Raw genomic sequence first — 23385 nt, forward strand, 5'->3', positions numbered from 1 at the left:
GCGAGTGATGTGTGAATAATTTGGTTTCTTTGGGGTGGCGTAAAGTTGGGTATTAATGGGAGGTGTGTGCCCTTTAATTTTGAGATGGAAGTTATTACTCGCGTTGTTTTAGAGATAGAATCTGTATACTCAAATGATTCATGAAGTGAGGTGTTTGGCACTATATGTGTCCTAGTGTGTGGGACTATATGTGTCCTAGTTAAGTTTTTTTTTTCAAAGGGCGGTGAGTACCCCATTAGAAAATTGGGGGCGGGGCTATGGCTACTCCAAGGTGTGGTGTTACGGTGTGGAGTGTTTTTTTTTAAAGATTTAAGGGTGGTCAGTACCCCAATAAAATTGGGAGTGGAGCAATTGTTACTCCAAGGTGTCGTTCACGGGGAGAGTTGTACCCCGGTGAGTACCCCATTAGAAAATTGGGGGCAGAGCAATGGCTACTCCAAGGTGTGGTTCATGGAGAGAGAAGTACTCCGTTACGGAGCACAGTGGGCTTCATTTTTTTGTCACATAATCAATTTGTGTTTGTCTTTCCCAAGGAAAGGGGATGGGACCTGGGACTAGGTGTGTTTGGGACGAGTTGCGTTTGGGATATGTTAGTAACTGTTTGGGATGTATTAGTACTCTATCTTTCGAATGTGTGTTATGTACTTTTACAATCTATGTGTACACTAATCTTAATGTCTTATCTTTTAGTGTACTGTGTACCTTTATATGGTGGAGTACATCGAAGCTAATTTTTACCTTTTATAATTGTCTCTTATTGATTTTCCTAAAGAAAGGAGATGTGTTGTATTTAGCCTGTTTCTTTTCTGCCTGTGGGATTTCATTGTCTCTCACATGATGTCACCACTAGAACCTCCGGTGACATCATGGAGTGTTTGGGGTTTAGCCTGGTGACAACTGGCAGTTGGAACCAGGCAGGCCGAGTGACAAGCTGGTCACTCCTGGTGGGTCTTCTCTATATCTTGTTATTAACATCCTGAAGACTTGACTATCTTGAATAAAGCAACCTAAATCATACCCAGCTCCAGGCCTCTATTCACAACAGTACGCTACACTTGTACATATGTGGCAGGGCCAAAAACAATGGGTGTCAAGGTGGAACACCCACCACAACACCCACTGCCCACCATTTTCACGCTAAGCATAGCGTGAAAGGGGGCCTTATTTACCAGGCAGCATTAAGCCACATTAAGTGGCTTAATGCTGCCTTGTAAATATGGCTAAGTCCCTATCGCCACCAAGTCGGTAAAAGTGACTTTGTGGTGGTGATGGGGTCTTGTCTATATGCCCCAGAATCCCGTGTGAAGTTGGTTGTGTTTCACTTCAGATGTGAGCACAGCGGGCTGGACTGATTTTATTGGAGCAGGACCAAGGCTGTTTTTCAAATGGCTTTTTCCGGTCTGAGAAGTATGTTGGCAAAAAGACGATGGGCTAGAATGTGGTCCAAGTAATTACCAGCAGCTGTGATGAATTCAATCATGTAACCATTACTTTTTTGTTTTCATCCGTATGACGTCCTTTTTTGCGACTAGTTTGCACAGACGTGGATCATGTTCTCATTACGCAATAGGATTCCAACTGCAAATCACTGAAGAGGCTCATCAGTTTGAAACCGATTTGAGGTTGTTTATTCTCCAATTCCAAGGGGACTAAACCTGGCAGTTCATGCAGGACTGTGTCATTTGGAGCTGTAATAAGACTGATGTAGTTCTAGAGATCACAGAGTGTTCATTTCACTTGAGGTAAACTTCAATCTCTTCCCTAAAGCATTCAGAGAATTCCTAATTTTTTAACCACCAGACATTTAAACACCATTGTCCTTTATCTATCTCTTAAGAGTGACCGTCGGTTATTTCTATTGGGGAGAGATCTAAATGGAATCTGGGTAATATTCACAGCCCAGGAACCCATGTCAAACCTTTAGGATGAAGTAGTCTATTCTAGAACAGCCATGATGTAGACTTGATTTACAGGTGACCTATGTGTCTTTTGAGTGTCTAACCCGCCAAACATCACTCAGACTCAATAGATCTGTCCATTTGTCTTGTATTCATAGTGGCATCCTTGGTATCCATCTTCGTACTCATTACTATGTTTAAATCACCGCCCATAACAATCCTCCCCAATGGGGCCTCTATATATGTTATAGCTTGCAGAGTGGTCGCTAATAATGTGGGATACATATGTATAGATCACCATCTATGGTGTCTTTGTGAACATAGCATTAAGATCTAGATCGTCGTTATAAACCTTTGTAAATGCCAGCGGGAAGGGCGTAGGCAGCTGGATGGGCCTCCCCATAGACCCTTTAGTCAAGCCAGAGTGATAGACTCTGTAGTGGTCATGACAGCCAAACAAGCAACATTTGGACCCACCAGATGCATCACCTGCTAAGTAAGCACACTTGGGGAGATTTTTTTAAATATATTGAAGAATAGCTCTGTGTTTAATTTTATTGTTAGGACCATACATATTCTATGAGATTAATTAATATTCTGGCTGCCTACCGTTGTGCATCCTGATAGATATAGATCTTTTCTCACTTTCATACCACCTGTATAATTTGTGTGCTGGAAACTAATAAATATTAATCTAAATTTTAAGAACTTCCCATTCCTAACTCCCTCCAACCAGAGTTCAGAATATGAAGCAGCTGTAGCGCATTGAACTCATTTTACATATCTCGGTTTGTAGGTATCTATGTCAATACTGGTTTCTCCTGGCTATCATGGCCCAATGGCTCCAACAAGTGCCTAGTGACACAGGATTCAGTTCTTCCGTTTCGCCATGTATGTCACCAGAATGGGTGGATTTGGCAGGATTCAGACAGCACAGAGTGATCTAAAACTACGACCGCCATCTTGGGCAATCACAAAATCCCCCTCCTAAAATCTGATTTTCAATCATTTATTTGCAGATACATTACAACAATTTCTCATTCTCAGCATTCTCTAGAATTTTTACAATGGCTATATTGTTTCATTTAAATCTTCTTGCCAAATTAGAGTTTTAGTAGCTAAATCAGACAAGAAAAATATCTAGTACTGAATAAACTAGATTATTTTGCCAATTCATTAGATTTTGGTAGAACTTAATACCATTAAAACTATGTGTTGTAGTCAGAATTGCCTACTTCCTTGACAAGTGGAAGATATGATATTTCACATTGGTGCATTTTCTAGGCAAACACTTAAATGTACGCTACAACTTATTACATGATTTACACAACCACTCCCATATAACATATAACAAGGGTGCTTGAATCACTATGGAATGCTGATGGTTGGAGAAAGATCCGTGTTTGGCATATATAGCGCTTGTAACAAGAATATGTAGAAAATGAGTGTAGGTAGAGTTATTTTTATCACATTAAAGCATGGTCAAACGAACACCTTTATTTAATTGCTCCCATCCCTTCCAAGGTTTTCTACATTGCTTGCTCTTGAGGCAGCAAGTGGTATCCAAACATTTTACTCCCATAAGGTTATCATGCAGGGATTTCCTTGATGCCAAAGTATTCGACTCCAAATTTAAACCCTGGAGCTGAAGCTCTCCGCTTCCTTCTGACAGATCCAGTGGAAGCTGCTGCTACAACGTGAGGATACAATGGAGCCGCTATTCACCGTTCCACACCGGTCTACATCAGCAGGGCCCAAGACACTGAACCTGCAGAAAAAGGGACATTAATGTGAGGCAGAGGCTGTTAGTAATAAGGCAGGTTTTATTAGAAAACATTGTGCTGAAAGACATTAAATGTAATAAAAACTTTAGTGAAAAATGTCCTTAAAAAAGGCTACTACCTGGCCATGTATCAAGGTATGGCTCAAGGTATGTATACATCGCCATGTGTTGCTCTAAATTGGGTTTATGCTTCAAATTGCAAAATGTAAACTCGATCAGCCGATTTGCAAATTAATTTAAATGTATGCAAAATGAAAGCTTACTTCTTTTTTTTGTTCAAAAGCTACAGTAGCGTCTCTGTAAGGGGCCATGAAAGACGCCACAGATAAAAGGGGTGGAGCCATCTAGATTGGACAATTTTGAAGATTGTGTGCATGTCGTCACCCCCAGTCGTGACACTATTTGCTCCTGTGTATCTTCTCACAGTTACTTTTCTTGTTTGACATTCTATGTATCACGTATATGTCTAAAACTACCTTGGGTCTGCGCCGATCTTCAGTTTCCACAACCGTGTGCAGATTAACTGTTGCAGAGCGCCCAGAACCCAAAAGGGTCCTGCCGATGCCACTATTTCCGAAAGACTATGGGGCATATGTACAAGCCCCTATCGCCATGGGAACGTTGTTTTATGGACATTGTGGTGGCAATAGGATGCATTGCCTTATGAACATGACAGCGTTAAGCCACTAAACATGGCTTAACGATGCCTGGTACATAAGGCTCCCTTTTACACTATGGTTAGAGGGAAAGGGGCATGCAGTGGGTATTGCAGTGGGTGGTCCACCGCAACACCCATTCATTTTGACACAGACCCCTATTTACAAGGGTGGCATACATCGGAGGCAGCACCAAAATTAAGACCAGGAATCCAGGACCTAAGTTGGCGAAACGAGGAGAAATTATTATTTTATTTCTCCTCGTTTTTGCTTTTTCCATGTGTGCTGCCTTGTGCCGACAACAAAATAATATTGAAACAAGCCAACAAAGGGGGGAACATCGTCCTTTGGAATTGAGATGAGTATATAAAAGAGGCTGAGCGGCAATTTGAGGACATAGATTGCTACAGAAAAAGCAACCTTTCAGTAATAAAAACAGCATGGAATGACCAAAATTTCGAAGTTGATGGCATGGCGAAGTAGTGGTTTAATTTCCTATGATGAATTCTGATATCTGAAAAAGGATCATCCTGTCATCCCCACTTTCTACCTTTTACCTAAGGTGCATAAGGATGCCTCAACGCCACCAGGGAGGCCAATTATTTCGGCTATAGACAGTTCCACTGAAAATATTTCTCATTATATTGACTATTTCTTACAGGAGTGGGTGAAACAACTGGATTCCTACGTAAAAGACACTACTGACTTTATTTGCAAATTGGCCACAGTAGACTGGAGTGATGATTTTCTCCTTATGACTTTGGATGTGACCTCACTTTATACGTCTATCAAACACTGTGACGGTGTCAAGGCAGTGGAACATTACCTTGATAAGCGCCCCATGGATTGTATACATCATAACAAAATGATTGTTGGAATGTTAAGGCTTTGCCTAGAACAGAACTTTTTTACATTTAACAATCAGGTATACCAAGCGATGAGAGGGGTGGCCATGGGGGCCTGCTTTTCCCCCAGATTCACGTCCTTGCACATGGGGCTGTGGGAGGAGCGGGTCCTCATGGATCAACACAGGGACACTATGACCTACAAGGTGATGTTATACCTCAGATATATAGATGATCTGTTCATGATATGGAGGGGATCCTCTGAGGAAGACACTGATTTTGTAAGGGAATTAAATGTAAACAACCTTAACTTGCAATTCACCTCCCAGATTCACAAAGAGACAGGGAATTTTTTTAGACGTGGAGGTCTATATCAAAGACAATACATTAGAAACGAAACTACGCAGAAAAGCAACTGCGGCGAATACGTTGCTCCATGCAACTAGTCAACATCCGCAACATCTCATCCGCAGTATCCCCTATGGGGAGATGCTTAGGTTGCGGAGAATATGTAGTTCGGATACTGAATGTGATCAAGCACAACGAGAGAGTAAAATACGGTTTCTTAACAGGGGGTACAGCAATGAAATAATAGATGGGGCTCTCAAACGTACTAAAAAAATCATGAGGGAACAAGCCCTAGTACCCAGAGTAAGAACTGATAAAACAGGGAGTGACAATGAGCAAATACAAGCTAGAGCCATTGTCACTTACAGTAACCAACATTCAGAAATTAGGAAAATCTTCACTAGGAACTGGTACCTGGTCAAGGGGGACCCAATAATAGGGGGTCTGGTATCCAACAAACCGAACCTCACGTTTCGAAGATCCCGCACTATGGCCAATGCTCTGGTAAGAAGTAGTCTTGACACTTCTAAATCTTGGATGGATCGCATCACAGGTTTTAAGAAGTGCCAATCATGCAAAGCATGTCGCCATGGAATAAACAAGACTCATTTCTCTAGTCCTTTCCTTGAAAAGCCCATTGCTATTAACAAGAGACTCACATGTTAGACCGAATATGTGGTCTACGTTTTGCATTGTCCTTGTGGGCTCCAATATGTGGGCAGCACACGTTTGCCCGCCCACAAACGAATCTGCCCAAAATAGCGACTCCAGTAGTCTTCAATATTTTCTCGTCGATTCCATTCTACCTCTTAAGAGAGGTGGTAACAGGGACACCAAGTTGCGCCTGCTAGAGACGAGATATATCTTAGAACTAAATAGTAAAAACCCTGGAGGATTGAATGCCAGTGACGATATGTACACCTGCCTCTAATACCCCCGAACTTACTCCTGTAAACTGAAAGAGTAAAAATATGTAAACAAGAGAACCTCCGAAGGGAGTTATTCGTGAATGGATTCGGCAACCTGTTAAACTTTGTAGAACTGTTTTTATCTAGCACTTGCACTTTTACTAAACACACTTAAAATATTTGCAGTACCCTAAGAAGTGCATTATAGGGAGAACTGTTAATTTGGGTTTCAGTATCTGTTTGGTTCAATTTGTTCTTTATCCACTTGAGTTGGATTTCTATGACAGTGAGGAGCATAATCTGGTTTTAAAACGACTTAGAATACAAATATAAGGTTCTGCTTTTTTTGTTATTATGTTACTATTACCTTTGTACATACAGTAATTAGTCTGCACATAAATGAAATGTACATACATGAATTTCTTGATTGTTATCTATGTGTAAATATATGAAATTATTCATGTGTAATATAAATGAAATTAGGTATTAATCTGAAAATTCAATTATGATTTTTTATAGGTAGAACCTTACAAATATTCTATGGGCACTATGCCCTTTATTGTCATTTTAAACATATAGTATTTTGTCACTGTCTATATATGAAATGATAACAGCTGATCCCATTAGAGTATCTGCACTATAAATGCCCTTGTTTGTGTCTATGACACGTCATGTGATCAAGCCTCGTTGGTGGAGGCGAAACGCGTCATGGCGGATTGCAGGCTAAGAACTTTGCACAAATAAATCACTGAAAACAGCACGTATATGGTGGTTCTGCTCTCTCGTTATTCTGCATGGAAGCGGCTGTGAATGGTGATTCTCTAAATATATATATAAATATATATATATATTGTGAACTCAGCCTCAACACAGGATACGAAGAGGAGACGACGTCAAATGTGGTGAAAACTTTTTATTTTTCTTTATCGCCGCTTTTCAACGCGTTTCGCCTGACCCAGCAGGCTTGTCACTGACCATGTCATGAATGATGTAATATGTGACATCATCAGCAGTGGATTGCGGGTGCGCGAAATATAGTTAGTACAACTAACTATATAGGAGCAATTTCAATGTTTTTTTAAATGCTAATTCCTAACTATATAAGGCCTGAAACCTATGGTTTTTTAGGTGAATTTGCAAGGTTTTTAAAATGCTAATTCCTAACTATATAAGGCCTGAAACCTATGGTTTTTTAAGTGAAGTTGCAAGGTTTTTTGAATGCTAATTCCTAACTATAATACTATACAAGACCTGAAACCTATGGTTTTTTCAGTGAATTTGCAAGGTTTTTTAAATGCTAACTCCTAACTATATCAGGCGTGAAACCTATATTTTTTTTCAATAAATTTCAAAGGTTTTGTAAATGCTAATTCTAATAGGGGATAATGTTCATATATTATCCTTCTGGGACCACCTGAGCAGCCATCTTGTTTCTCAGGAGAAGTGAGGCACAAGAGAGCACAAAACAAGAGTGGAAAATGCGAAAAGGGGGCAGGGTAGAGACCCCCTGACCCCCTAGCCCTTCTCAGGGGGTCCCAGAAGGACCACCAAGTGCAAAAAAAATTATTATTATTTTTTTAAATCGCGGGGTACGCGCACAGTACGTGTACCGTACACGTACGGTGTGCGTACCCCTCGATTTATTTGAATTTGTTTGTCTTTTTTTGCCCTTGGGGGTCCCCCTGAGAAGGGCTAGAGGGTTGGGGGGTCTCTACCCTGCCCCCTTTTCGTGTTTTCCACTCTTGTTTTGGGCTCTCTTGTGCCTCAGTTCTCCTGAAAAACAAGATGGTGGCCAACACTTCCTGGTTTGGACAGTTTGGAATGTTGACAGTCGACTGCCAGCCAATCAGAAACTCGCTCGCGCAGGTAAGGGTACGTGCACGTACGCGTACGGTACGTGTACCGTACGCATACGGTGCGCGTACGGTGAGCGCATATAGATATATAATTTGCTCAAATTCAATTTTCTCAACAACTACTGGAGGGATTTTCACCAAATATAGAAAAGGCTCTACTGCATACCTGTCCCTACTATTGTGGTAAATTTAAGTTACCTATACTTAATTTATGCGGTAAAGTTCAATAAGAATAACTCAGTCAAAATGAAGAGGCAGAGTCCGTGGCATCTGAGTTTTTAAAAGGAGTTTTATTCCTTAAAAGGAATTGGTTCGAACCAGGTTCATTCATATTCCATCACCACGAAGGTTCAGGAAGGGAATTACAATGCTTTATTAACAGTACATCATATATATAGTCATTCATTACAGTGATGATGGGTTCAGAAGGCGTAACAGCTGAGAGAAAAGAGATAAGGACATATGTGCGTAACAGAAGGCGTGTACGAGGGCGTACACAAAGGTGTGTGCTTAGAAACGTCAAATAAAGGTGTCACACGTGGGTGGATCCCTAGAAAAATCCTGCAGAGTCAGCAGAAACATGTGGCAGAGATGCACGCGCAGCAGCATGACGTGTGATTGACGTGGAACTGGAGGGTGAAGGGGACTTGACATTTAGCCCTCCATGAGGAGACAGAAGTCTGGAGTGTCAGAACAACCTAATCCCAAATCATATCTGGTATCTTGTGTTTAAGGAACTGTATTATCTAGAAGGAAATGTCTCTCGGGCAGAGGCTATTCTATACTGACTGCTAGTGCGTGCATATGTGACTACGTGTCTACGTGAGATGCGAGGGGCCATGGGCCTACCATGGTAACGGAAGCTATGAATTACTTGCATGGAGACAGTGAGGCCGGGCCCTTTGCTCTGCAGCTGGGAAGGGATGTTTTCGTACACTACTAGACAGGAATGTATTTTCGAGGAGCGGAGCAGATAACTTGAAGGTTGAATACAGTCTTGGCAGGCAAGGCAGGTCGAGCCAGGCACCGCTCGCCGCACAGGGAGTAAGTCAAGGGTCAGGAAGCAGCAAACTGCAGCTTTCAGGTACAGGAGGCAAAAAGGGCTCGATGGCAGAAATCAGGGCCTAACTTGCCAGAGCTAGAATAACGTGAAAGTGCACCATGTAAAGACGTTGGCAAGGTACACTTCGGAACTGAATATCTGACCCATTCATGGTGGATCTGAAAGAGGACATGTTAACGTTGGACGCAAATGTATTTGCGTCTTCATAGCTGGAAGTGGAGGGAACTTACATGTACTAGAAGCACGTACATGGAGCCGTTGGGGTCTACGATAGGGGACACAATTGACCATAAAATTCATATTACCTCATTCCCTCCTTGTCCCCTACGGACCCTTCATGATATATCAATCCTCATTAATCTATCAATCTGTTCATGTAACATCATTTGCTCTTCTTTCTTCTTATGGCGTTTTGAATGGGGACTTGAATGAGGAATACAAGATGTGGCACACAAGCCGCAAATTGCTGGCCCACATTGCAGACATAGGCAACAACTGAATACTATAAGAAGGCCAATGCCTAGGAAGGATAGGACTTTCTATCCCCAGGCTGACAACGTGGTCCAGAACCAACCGGACCAAGTCCAGGTGCCTGGATTCTGGTGTATCAGACTTGCAATCTTGTGAAGACGGGTAATGGCTCTATATACTTTGGCGCGTTTTCTGGAATGAAACCACAGCAGCTCGATCCGATGACTCTACAGGCTCCGCCCCTATCGGCCAGGATGACGTCAAGGACGAGACGATTTTGAAGAACAACAATCCGCATAGCAGACTGCTCCTCTGTTAAGTTACCTAGGGCGGAAGTAGTTTCATTCACTACTGCTTCGAGGGTTCTGGTTAATTTTCGTATCAGCTTACTATTAAAGACAGTACCTAAGTAGGGAAAGAAACCTTTATTGAAGTCTGTGTATTGCTCCCATGCCGTTTCAGTGTAGTCGACAATCAGGAGATCTCTCTGTGGTCTATTATGTACTAGATGGGTGTCCCTATGATAATCAGGAGGGGCTAGGAAAACAGGTGGCAGAAGGAATGCAATGTAACAGGTGCCATCCCAATCTAGAGGTAAACGTATATATGCGGTATGCCCACAAACGAAGTAGGAATGACGTGTAGCTTTAAATGTAGACTTGCCTTTATCACTAAATTCAATCACAGTAGTACATTTACTATGACCCAGGTGTACTGAACCACTCTTTCTGACACATAATTCACCTTTGACTGGCAGTACTGACATGGCGGGCAAGACTGGTTCGGTTTCTGATTCGACATTCAAAATCATGAGGTTAAGTGTAAAGTTACCTAATCCATATACTTCGTTTTCTAGATCAGTTCCTGTCCGTTTTGGAAGACCCTCCTTGTCAGGGAAACATACTTTATGCAAAACAGTGTTCAGATTTCCCCATACCCAGTTGCCCTGGTAAACTACAGAATCTGAATCTAAAGAATTAATTAAACTAAACCACGCCCCACAGGAACCATTGTGGGTGAAAGGGTACCGGAAGAGAGGCAGAAATCCCTTGTATTTCTGATAGGGAGGGAGTCGGCCACATATCCAACAATTTGTAGCGTTACTGGTCTGATGGGAATGATGTAACATACTAATGAATGTATTGTTACGCAGCGCAAGTCTGTACAACAATTCATGCGGGGGCAGTTCACTGAAAGAATGCTCGGCAGTAACATTGAAGGGAGACTGTGCACGCTTGAAAATAGGGTAGTATATATGTAAAAGCACACTTGCCGCAATAATCATAAGGCTCAGAAAAAACATAATCAGAAGTGTCACTATACAGTGGCTGCGAAGAGATTTACAATATTCATGTTTCTTGAGCTGTTTCTGTCTCTCTCTCTCTCTGTTGGGGTCTAGGGGATACATGTCAGAAAACACGTCTAACCGATTCACCTAGGGGAGGACTTAAACAATTAAACTGTCTGACTTGCTTGACCTCAATTTTTCTTTATACTCCTGCTGTGGAGTTTTCTCTATCAGGGGAAGTTTAGAGTCACTGGAATCTGGACAGTCCTTAGAGGGGGAGGGTGAGTCAGTCTCTGGCAGCAATGCATGAAATTTCTTCACGTGACTTGAATGAAGCCATCCCTTGCGGCCCTCCACCTTCACCGCGGTCCTGGTTGTAAGAAGTACCAACTTCGGCGCATGCCAACGGGGCTCCAGCGGACTTTTCCTGTCGAAGTTCCTCACTAGGACGATATCTCCCCGAACAACGTCGTGCGGTTTCACCTCGGTGTTGTCGGGAAAGGCTGCAGCGACCTGTGAACGACATGATTGTAGTGCAGACATCAAGGAAGCAAGGTAATCTGTCAGCATGTTACAATCGACATCGGTTATTTTTCTAGGCAAAGGCGTCCCCCACATATTTGGTGGCCTACCAAAGACCACCTCGTACGGGGATAGCCCTGTTCTGGAGTGTGCGACCATTCTCATATAGAAGAGAGCGACTGGCAAAGCTACTATCCAGTCGACACCCTTCTCTCTACAGATCTTAGCAATCGAATTTTCAGAGTCTGATTGTGTCTCTCTACGAGACCGGCTGCTTCGGGATGCCGGACACAGTGGAACTTCCACTGATAGCCTAGCAGGAGTGATACCTGCTTCATAAGCTCGGACGAGAATGGCTGACCGTTATCAGAGTATACGATGCGGGGCAAACCATATCTGGGGAAGAATTCACGAACCAGCTGCTTGGCAGTGGTCGGAGCAGTGTAATCTGGGACTGGATATGCTTCTGTCCAACGGAAGAGTGCACATACAACTACGAGGACATATTTGAAACCTCGACAACGTTCCATCTGAATATAATCCATCTGGAGGACTTCAAAAGGGTGATCGGGAGGATGAAATCCACCTTGCTCTACCGGAACGCTTTTACCTGGATTGAACTGACAACATATCATGCAAGTACGCACTTTCTGTTTGGCTGCTGCTCGTAAATGTTTATTAAACCAGATATTTTGAATACTGTCTAACATGGCTTTTTCTCCTAAATGTGCTGGACTGTGTACTGTATTAATGATTACTTGGACCATAGAGTCAGGGAGAAACCATATAGATTTTCCCTTCGTCATCCATCCTTGTTCTGTCTGGATCCCTCCTAGTTCAATCCATTTCTTGATTTCGTCTGGTGTAGCATGTGTCTGTATGTCAATTACATCTAGGGCGGGATCCTTAACTGTCATGCAATGTGTCGGTGTCGCGACTATTGTCTTTGTCAGGTCAGTTGTGTGAATCTGAGTCTGGGCTGTATGTTTTGCGGTTCGGTCTGCCAGGTCATTACCCTGGGAAATGGTATCTGTAACCTTTGTATGTGCCTTGCACTTCATGATGGATATAGCTGTAGGCAGATGTATTGCATCTAACAGAGTTTGAATGAGGGGACCGTGCTGAATTTTGGCACCGTGAGAAGTCAAAAAACCTCTCTCTCGCCAAAGGACACCGAAGTCGTGTACGACTCCGAATGCATAACGGGAATCTGTGTATATGTTAACTCTCTTGTTCTTGGCTTGAATACAGGCTTGTGTCAGAGCGATGAGCTCTGCTGCTTGAGCTGACAGGGTGTCAATACAATTGGTTTCTATGACTTCAGTTTCTGTCGTGACTGCGTAAGCGGCCACTAATTCTCCTGTACTTGTTCTCATACATGAACCATCCACATAAAGTGTCAGGTCTGGATCTGGTAATGCGGTATCTGTCAAGTCTTGTCTGGGTTTCGTCGTGATGGTAATGACTTCAATACAATCATGTGCCAATGGATCTGTCTCATTTAATGGCAAAAGTGTAGCAGGGTTTAATGTGTTGCAACGTCTGATTTCTATGTGTGGCTGAAACAATGTCAATTCATAACCTGTCAGTCGTGCTATAGTCAAGTGTTGAGTCTGTGTTTGGTTTAGAAGAACTTCCACGGAGTGTGGAACCTGTACTGTCAATTGATGTCCTAACACTATGGAATCACTTTGTCTGATTGCTAAGGCTGTTGCTGCTACTGATTTCAAGCACGCAGGCAAAGCCTGGGCTACTGGATCCAATGTACTAGAAAAATAGGCACACGGTTTAAGTGAACCTGCTTGTTCCTGGGTGAGTACTGACAATGCAGTACCTTCGCGTTCTGTGACAAAAAGTGTAAAAGGCTTACTGTAACATGGTGTTGCTAAAACTGGTGCTTGACATAAGGCTTTCTTTAAGTCGTCAAAAGCTTGTGTATGTTCCTGAGTCCAAGGGAGGACAGTCGAAGACGCTGCCTCCTGTGTTGTCAACTGTATGAGTGGCTTTGCTAGAAATGCATACTGAGGGATCCATTGTCTGCAGTAAGAAGTGAGGCCTATAAAAGCTTGTACCTCCTTTTGTGTCTTGGGTGGTAACATGTTTGCAATTAACTGAATGCGGTCGGGTGTTAGCTGTCTCCCCCATTTGGACAGCAAGTGCCCAAGGTACACCACTTGCTGAACACAGAATTGCAGCTTCGAAGGGGACACTTTGTGCCCTTTGTCAGCCAGGAAATGCAAAACCGTCAGTGACGCAGCTCACATTCAGGTTCACTTCGGGCGGTGATCAATAGATCATCGACGTACTGTAACAGGGCAGTGTTGTCAGGCATGTGTATACTGTCAAGTTGTCTTTTCAGTGCTTGGCTATAGATGCTGGGGCTTTCTGTGAATCCTTGAGGTGCGCGTGCAAATTTGAAGCTTCGTCCATTTAAACAGAATCCGAAAAGGTATTGGCTTTCCGGGTCAATGGGGACACTAAAGAAGGCGTTCTTCAGGTCAATTACAGTAAAGAACGCTGCCTCGGAATCAATAGCTGTCAATAAAGATGAGATATCTGGGACCACGGGGTATTGTGGTACAATACATTTATTCAATTTGCGCAAATCGATGACTAATCGATAAACTGGAGGTGCATTTGGATCAGTACGTTTAAGAATCGGAATGATGGGGGAATTACATACATTGGAGTCGGTTTCTACAACCACTCCTTGTGCAATGAGCTCGTCAATGATTTTCAGTAAAGCCACTACAGCATCTGGGGGTAACTTGTATTGTCGGATTCGTGGTAAGACTACTCCTGGTCTGAGTGTAACTCGATATGGTGTAATGTGCATACAACCAACATCAGTGGGGCCTTGTGCCCATAAATGTGCAGGAACATTCTGTAATCTGGGGTCAATATCTCTCAACACATAGTGACCTTTAAAGTCACATAAAAACAGTCTTACTCCTTCCGGAGAACAGCAAATGACAGCTCCTAGAGCTTTCAGTGTCTTGATACCTAACAAGTTTTCTGGACATGACTTCGTGAGTAATAAATCTGTAGTACGTGTCAATGGACCAACTGCAAGGGGAAGTGGTTGCGATACTTCATTAATAATAGGTTTGCCTGAAAAACCAAGGGAAACATTCTGTGAGCCTGAGAGGGGTGCCCCTGGAACCTCGTCCTGACTCATAGTTGTCCTGCTTGCCCCTGTATCAATTAAAAACTTTCTGTCTTTCCCTAATACTTGACTATGTACATAAGGACCTTCTTGATCTACAGGAACCTCAATAAGAGGCAAGCCAACTTCCCTCTCTAGGCTGTTTCATGTGTATCGCTGATAATCAGGATAATCTGTCTGTGCATACTGGTACATCTGCTGAGTTGCATGTTGTGTTGCGGCAATGGGCTGTGGCTGTGGTACCGCTACTGTCTGTTGTGAGGCCTGCATAGGCTGGATATTCTGTGGTACTTATTGTTGGACCTGGTCCTGTCTAGGAGGACGCGGTCTCTCTTTAGTCTTACCAGTAAGTATATTATGTTTCAAGACTGCACAATCGTTTATATAGTGACCTGGGTGTTTACAATAATTGCATGTCCCTTTAACAGGAGCTGCTGAATTATTAGACTGTGTCGTGCCCTTTTTCTGACCGTCAGCTGGAACTGACTGAGCAACTAACATCTTCATTTTCGTGTCTTTCATACGTCTTTGTTCGTGATCATGTTCTTCCCTGATTCTGTTCTGGTGGTACTGTAACATTTGTAACATTTGTGCAGGGGTATTAGCTTGCCATGTGCTCTCGACTTTCAGAACACGATTCTTAACCTGGGGCAGGGAATTCTCGACTAATTTCGTTACAAAAAGATGTGGATATGACTCGTTACTTGCTTTTAGGCCACTATTAATACCAAAACATTTCTCAAATCGGGAATAAAAATCACTAGTGTCTTCATCGGGTTTCTGTTTGCAGGCTGAGATTGCACCCCAGTCTTCCTTTTTCGTTGCTAATAATCGTGGCAATACTTGTACTAACAATCCTGGTAATGCTTTAGTTTTTTCCCCAAGTCCTAGGCCTGCGGTTCGAGTATTTTCTTCGTTCTCTAATTCAGCCCAAATAATCTTTTGCTCTCCCACCTCCCATTCTTTTTCTTTGAGTTTCTCGTAAATACCGGCAGGCAATAATACTTTTAATATTTTCATGATATCAGGATAGGTATAATCACCCATGAGTAACATGTCTTTTATTTCACGGTGAAAACCTGCTGGATCTTTATCATGGCTGGGCACTAATTTCTTCATTTCTAATAGTTCTATTTTAGTTATGGGAGTGTACACAAACACACGTCTAAGGCTATTATCATCATTCCTGACTGGGTGCACTTCTCGCAAGGGATTCTGTCTGTCTATGTAATACATTTTTCTGTCTTTGGGTGTTGCTGGATCAAACTGTGGACACAGGAAGGCACCGTATCTGTGCCGATGTTCTAGTATTATCTTAATTAAATCGGTACCTAGACCTCTCCATCTATTCATGAGTAGCTCTATTAAAATATCAGGTAGGGGACCTGGATCAGAGTGTTGGCTCTTATACAATATAAGGAGGTGTTGTATCATGTACATACCAGCTAAACGCTGTTCATCTGGGGAAAGATTCAAAAACGTTTGTGCTAATGCGTCATCACTATATTTATCAGAACTGTCAGCCCATTGGACTGCTGACCTGGATAATTCTTGTTCATCCATAGAATTGAGTACATGGTACCCCAATCGTTCTTGAAGTATTTTATCAGTAGCCTGAAACAAATGTTCAGGGGTCTTCGGGTTTGACATGGCAGCTTGAAAAAGTCTCTTACTTTCCGGACGTACCGGACGCACTGAATTATTAAAGGGTCTTCCCTTACCTACATATGCTATCATTTCTCTAGCGGGTAACTGTAATGGTCCTGTTGTCGTTTCTTGTTGTTCCTCCTCCTCCGAGGATTCAGTCTTGTCTGCATCTATTTCTCCTTCAGGCTGTCTCCTTTCATGTATTTGTTCTACTGCTTTTCGAATCCTTCGGTACATATTTTCTATACTATTCTGTTTATCATGTTTTCCGTCTGCTATATTCTGACCCCATTTGTTAAGTGCTTTCATTTCTTCCGGGTCTACACCAGGCCTATCCTGGTTTCTTATCAAGCAATTTATGAAGAAACGTAATATCATTTTCTGAGTGTCAACTTTCTGGTATGCCATGGCCTCGCCAATACTTTCAGGACCTTGCCCTGTTTGGACAAAGTAATATATTTTGTCTAGATGATCAATCATCCCTGGTAGTAACATTAAATAGTTTGCAACTCGACGTAGACGTACTGATGATAGCATCATTCTGTCTTCTTTACCGGGTACCGGATCATATCTACAGTCTGTAAGAGGCTCTTTAACTATGTCGTAATTCGCTGACTGAGGTGTACGTTGCTGTGCTAAATCCCTATAAGTCAATCGATGTGCTTGTGGCGGGGTCTGGAAACCTCCTGAGGTGCCAGGCCCAAAAGGATTTGTTGGGTGAATGGCAGGGAGAATAGGCGCGGGAAGGAGTGAAGGAACAGGCGGAAGATGTGGAACGGGAGGAGGAGTATGTCGTTGCGGAGGAGGGGGTAGATTATCTCGAGGTGGAGTGCCGTCAGCCGGTGGTGTGTGTGGCGGCGGAATATTAACATATTCGGGGGCTACATCGTCTAAATAGGAGGAGAGAAAAACGTCCTTTGTGGTCTTGTGACATACTTTAATCGGGACCAATGGAGGGGGCAGATCCTTTGGCATTTCCGGAGTGGCCTTAGGTAAACCCTCGGCCAGAAGAGGATACATACCATTCATAAGAGTGTTCCGTTGTCGGTCTACTTGTTCTGCTTTTACTCGTATCCCCTCCTCAACTAATACGTTTTCACGGGCTTTGTCTGAATCCTCTCTACTTTTCTCTGCTTTTCTGAGTGCTTTCTCTGTTTGTCTGTGTGATTCTTTCCGCCATAATTCAATGGCATCTTTCTGTGACTGTCTGGCTTTCTTTTTCCATAATGCTTCTTCTACTCTCATGATGCAATCGGCATCCCATGTCCCTGCAGCGGGCCATCTCTGATTTTCTGCTAAATCTTTGGTATAATCCACCCATAAATCGAGATATAATACAGCATCTAGGCCGTGTTTGTGGTACATAAAGTACCCTGGAGTGTCCCTAGGTGGAATGGGAACAGCTTCCTCTAGTATCCCTTTTCTAGTTCCTATCTGTCTTAGTTTGGAGAACAGCGGCATGTCTCAGCCGTGCTACTTGGTACTTGATACTTACTTGGACTTGGACACAATTAATACAATATACACAATAATGTAGATCGAACAATCACTCATACCACAACATTAAAACACATCTAAACATTTTGAAAACGAACAATAATAACTAGAATAAAACTAGCTACCTGCATACTCGATATACTGCTAAACAGTACAGATACACCGCTAAACAGTGCAGACCGGGTCTGTGTACCCAAACCCGTCTTGACCGGCACAAATTAATGCGCACGTCTAGATGCGTCCCCAGCAACGGTACTCACCGGGAAGCACGGAACAGAAGGCCTCAGAAACTCGACACTGGACTGGACCGGACTGGACTCGACTGGACTCGTGACGTAGGTACTTCGGAACTTCGGAACTGGTGGGCCTCTGAATACCTCGGACTTTGCTCTCTCAGCTAGGCTCTGGTCGGGATCCTCTGCACTCCTCACCGCCTCGTCTGGGTGTCGATCGCAGCCTCAGTCACCTCCGTTGGCCTGAGGGAGACACAGGAAATCCTGCGGGTACGCGTAATTGTCCGTCAGCGCTGTGGCAGGGGACCAGGCCTGCAACGCACCGCCGGCGCGTGGGGTGGGGGAGGGGTCCCTGTTCGGGCACCAATTATGTGGTAAATTTAAGTTACCTATACTTAATTTATGCGGTAAAGTTCAATAAGAATAACTCAGTCAAAATGAAGAGGCAGAGTCCGTGGCATCTGAGTTTTTAAAAGGGGTTTTATTCCTTAAAAGGAATTGGTTTGAACCAGGTTCATTCATATTCCATCACCACGAAGGTTCAGGAAGGGAATTACAATGCTTTATTAACAGTACATCATATATATAGTCATTCATTACAGTGATGATGGGTTCAGAAGGCGTAACAGCTGAGAGAAAAGAGATAAGGACATATGTGCATAACAGAAGGCGTGTACGAGGGCGTACACAAAGGTGTGTGCTTAGAAACGTCACATAAAGGTGTCACACGTGGGTGGATCCCTAGAAAAATCCTGCAGAGTCAGCAGAAACATGTGGCAGAGATGCGCGCGCAGCAGCATGACGTGTGATTGACGTGGAACTGGAGGGTGAAGGGGACTTGACATTTAGCCCTCCATGAGGAGACAGAAGTCTGGAGTGTCAGAACAACCTAATCCCAAATCATATCTGGTATCTTGTGTTTAAGGAACTGTATTATCTAGAAGGAAATGTCTCTCGGGCAGAGGCTATTCTATACTGACTGCTAGTGCGTGCATATGTGACTACGTGTCTACGTGAGATGCGAGGGGCCATGGGCCTACCATGGTAACGGAAGCTATGAATTACTTGCATGGAGACAGTGAGGCCGGGCCCTTTGCTCTGCAGCTGGGAAGGGATGTTTTCGTACACTACTAGACAGGAATGTATTTTCGAGGAGCGGAGCAGATAACTTGAAGGTTGAATACAGTCTTGGCAGGCAAGGCAGGTCGAGCCAGGCACCGCTCGCCGCACAGGGAGTAAGTCAAGGGTCAGGAAGCAGCAAACTGCAGCTTTCAGGAACAGGAGGCAAAAAGGGCTCGATGGCAGAAATCAGGGCCTAACTTGCCAGAGCTAGAACAACGTGAAAGTGCACCATGTAAAGACGTTGGCAAGGTACACTTAGGAACTGAATATCTGACCCATTCATGGTGGATCTGAAAGAGGACATGTTAACGTTGGACGCAAATGTATTTGCGTCTTCATAGCTGGAAGTGGAGGGAACTTATATGTACTAGAAGCACATACATGGAGCCGTTGGGGTCTACGATAGGGGACACAATTGACCATAAAATTCATATTACCTCACTATTTTGCCAAGTTTGGTGTAATTCCGTTCAGCCGTTCGGGCTGCAGCCGTGTCTAAAGGTCCCATAGAAAATGCCATTTGAAAAATTTCAAATTACATTTTCTCAAGAACTACTGAAGGGATTTTCACCAAACATAGCAAAGGCTCATGTGCATACCAGGCCCTACCATTTTGCCATGTTTGGTGTAATTCCATTCAGCCGTTCGGGCTGTAGCCGTGTCTAAAGGTCCCTATGGAAATTAACATTGGGACAACACGTTTTGGGACCCCCCTTTCGGCCCCCGCTTGACGAATCCCCCCGCAACTTTCAGGGAAGGAGCGGAGCGGAGCTGGCCAAAATTCTGGAAAATTACACGCAGATTCCTCAATCGGAACCAAAGTTATTCCCAATAGAAAGTTGAGCACATATAGATATATAATTTTCTCAAATTCAATTTTCTCAACAACTACTGGAGGGATTTTCACCAAATAAAGAAAAGGCACTACTGCATACCTGTCCCTACCATTTTGCCAAGTTTGGTGTAATTCCGTTCAGCCGTTCGTGCTGTAGCCGTGTCTAAAAGTCCCATAGAAAATGCCATTTGAAACATTTCAAATTCAATTTTCTCAAGAACTACTGGAGGGATTTACACCAAACATACAAAAGGCACTGCTGCATACCAGTCCCTACCATTTTGCCAAATCTGGTGTAATTTCGTTCAGCCGTTCGAGCTGTAGCCTTGTCAAAATGTCCCTATGGAAATTAACATGGGGAAAACACGTTTTGGGACCCCCCTTTTTTCTTGGCCCCCGCTTGACGAATCCCCCCGAACCTTTCAGGGAAGGAGCGGAGCGCAGCGAGGCAAATTTAAGGAAAATTACAGGCAGATCCCTCAATTAGCGCCAAAGTTATTCCCAATAGAATGTTTGGAATTTCCTATGGTAACTAGTCCCTAACTATATTACCTACTGTGACCGCCAGTAGGTAATATATATATATATATATATATCCTTTTCGCCAGAATTTGCATCTCTCTCTCGCCGGTTCATAAATTCCCGCGGCAGAACCACGCCGCATTTAAATCCACAACCAATTCCCCCAGCTGGGAGAAAAATGGGACGAACTTGCGTTTGTCTTCACTTATGTGCTTTTTTATTTAATCCTCACAGCATGGAGTTTCTCAAGCAGGCAGGCACAAATCTACGCATTTCAGGATAGCATATCCCTTGTTCACGATCAATTTTGCTCCATGCTCTCAGTCTCAATATAGTGAGTCACATTATTACATCTTTTCCTGTTTGATGTTATTTTGGCCCTCGGCCTTCTGGATGATGTAGTTTTTTACTATTTTTTTTATCCGTCTGCATAGCCTATGTCCTTCTGCTGCAACTGCCCTTTCCAACTCTGTATTGGGTGTTGTGATTGGTGCTGTGGTTACTGAGATTACCCGCCTCAAAGGTTTGGGCTCTCTCTTTATACTATTAGTATGGATATGGCCCTATGTATTTGTGTCTCTTTACCCCATGCTATTTTCCATGTTTATGCCAATGTAATTATTACTTCCATGACCAACATTGTGTATATTTCTATTTGGTGCTTGTATCATAACTATCTTTTGATATTCCTGCACAGTGCTCCAGCACCCAAAAAGATCTCATTCGCGCAATATAAAACCCATGAATAAATTCATAAATAAAATAAACATGCCTCCCTGAGGGAGAGGGGGCATAGGGGTGGTGCAGTGCATAGCCATAGGCCAGACCATGCGGCCAGCCCCATGACACACATAGCTATGGACAGCAAAACCACCCCAATTCAACGTAGTTATCCCAAGTAACTTTAACAGGCGCCCTAAGGTATCTTTAACTTGCTCCCTCACCATGTACTGTTTGTACCCTCACATAGTACATCACTCTTGACTTGTTCAATAATGGCATTGATAACATCCCTAATGACATCTTAAAAGACATCATTGACGACAACAGTATGCATGGGTAGGGTGTGAGTTATAGTTACTTTAGGGCATAATGTATACTTATTTGAGATAGCTATAACTGATGAATTTCAATCCGTTTTTTTTTTACAGTATATATATATATATATATATATATATATATATATATATATATATATATATATATATATATATATATATATATATATATATATGTATATCATACTGGTGGTTGCCACTGTGAAGCTAAAGTTAAGTCAGAAATTCCATAGGAAAGGCATTTTTTTGTTTCTTTAACCCCTTTAGTAAGGGTGTCAGGTAATGCCAACACCCACACTACCTCCTCAGGGCATCGCTCCGCCATTGGCCGACACTGGGGAGGCTCATAAAGGCCTCTCTAGCACAAAGAAGCAGAGGGATTCTTTTATTAAATTTTAGTTTGGGCTTCCCGGGAAGAGTTTCCTGAGTCTTTTAATTTGTGTGTAATGATGATCAGGGTGCAGGGAGAGCTGCTGACGTCATAACCCAAAAGGGAAACGAGCCCATGGGTTTCTTTTACTTTCACTGAATTTGTGCTCAGGGGCATATCTCAGCCTTCTGGTCACTGGTTGGGGTGGGAGAGGTTTGTTTGAAAAGGGGACACTCTCCCCTTTCTAATGACATCCATCCCCAGATCTCATATGGTGATCCCTGCTTGGGGATCGCCATATGAGATCAACGCATAAGCAGGAATTCACCCACTGGACAGCAGGGATTTTGTGGGAGCTTGTGCTGCCCCCACACCACTTTGGATTAGTCTTTCTACCCCACCCCCTGGGGAGGATGAGGTAGTTACTCCTTATGACACCAGGTTCCATTTTTAACATAACAATAGGGGTGGGGTCTGTCCACTATGGGCATGGCCATGCCCCCACCCAGCAAAACTAAGTTGACAGTCTTTATTCCCCTATGGAGGGCAGATGGGGGTGTCTTCTTGTGCTGTGTCACTTGCGTGGCTGGGACGAGTGCTAGGTTTTATCTGTTCCTGTCACAGTCACTAGTTTCAGCCACACAAGTGGTGCAGCATTTTATCTGCACAAGTAGGGGAATACTGGGTGGTAGGATTTTTGTGGAGTCCTGCAGGTTCTGAAAGTTTCCATGGCAGAAATGTAGGGAAAATGTGTGATTTCAGCCATAGTTTGAGGTTTACAGGGTATTGTGGGTAAGACAACCTTATGGGATCCATGCATGGCACACCACCCTAGAATCCCCTGATTGTCTAGTGTCCAGAAATGTCCTGGGTTTGTTGGTATGCATGGGTTGCACTACAGGCCTGCCCTAAATACCACAACTACCATGATTGCTTATCTCTCAATGCAGCGCTTTATGCCCGTTTTGTGTTGTGGTTTCATGGCACACCCACATAAGTGGGTTACCTTTCTTATTGGGAGGCAAGTGGGAACTCAGAGTGGTGGAAATATATGGCTCCCCACAGATTCCAGAACTTTCCTACACAGAAATGTAAAGAAAATGTGTATTTATTTACCAGAGGTTGATACTTGCAAGGGCTCCTGGGTAAAATTAGTGAGAGCCACACAAGTCACGCCACCCTGAATTTCCCCATGAGTGTAGTTTCTAAAAATGTGGATGTCTGCTAGGTTTCCCTAGGTGTCAACTGAACTAGGGCCCAAAATCACCAGCAACCGACTTTGTTAAAAAAGGGGTCA

At 43.3% G+C, this 23385-nt stretch overlaps 1 protein-coding gene across 1 annotated transcript in view; it reads right to left on the reverse strand.

Moving 5' to 3' along the window:
* Positions 1-2900: 2900 nt before the first annotated feature.
* LOC147700914 (killer cell lectin-like receptor subfamily B member 1B allele A) overlaps positions 2901-23385 on the reverse strand; it is a 382529-nt gene continuing 362044 nt past the window's right edge. Inside the window, exon 6 of the mRNA XM_086929771.1 lies at positions 2901-3666. Within this exon, the coding sequence (XP_086785897.1) occupies positions 3531-3666 (136 nt within the window). The 3' untranslated portion in view covers positions 2901-3530. The remainder of the gene's footprint in view (positions 3667-23385) is intronic.

The sequence above is a fragment of the Lissotriton vulgaris genome, chromosome 7 (genome assembly GCF_964263255.1).
Source record: "Lissotriton vulgaris chromosome 7, aLisVul1.2, whole genome shotgun sequence".
Lineage (NCBI taxonomy): Eukaryota > Metazoa > Chordata > Amphibia > Caudata > Salamandridae > Lissotriton > Lissotriton vulgaris.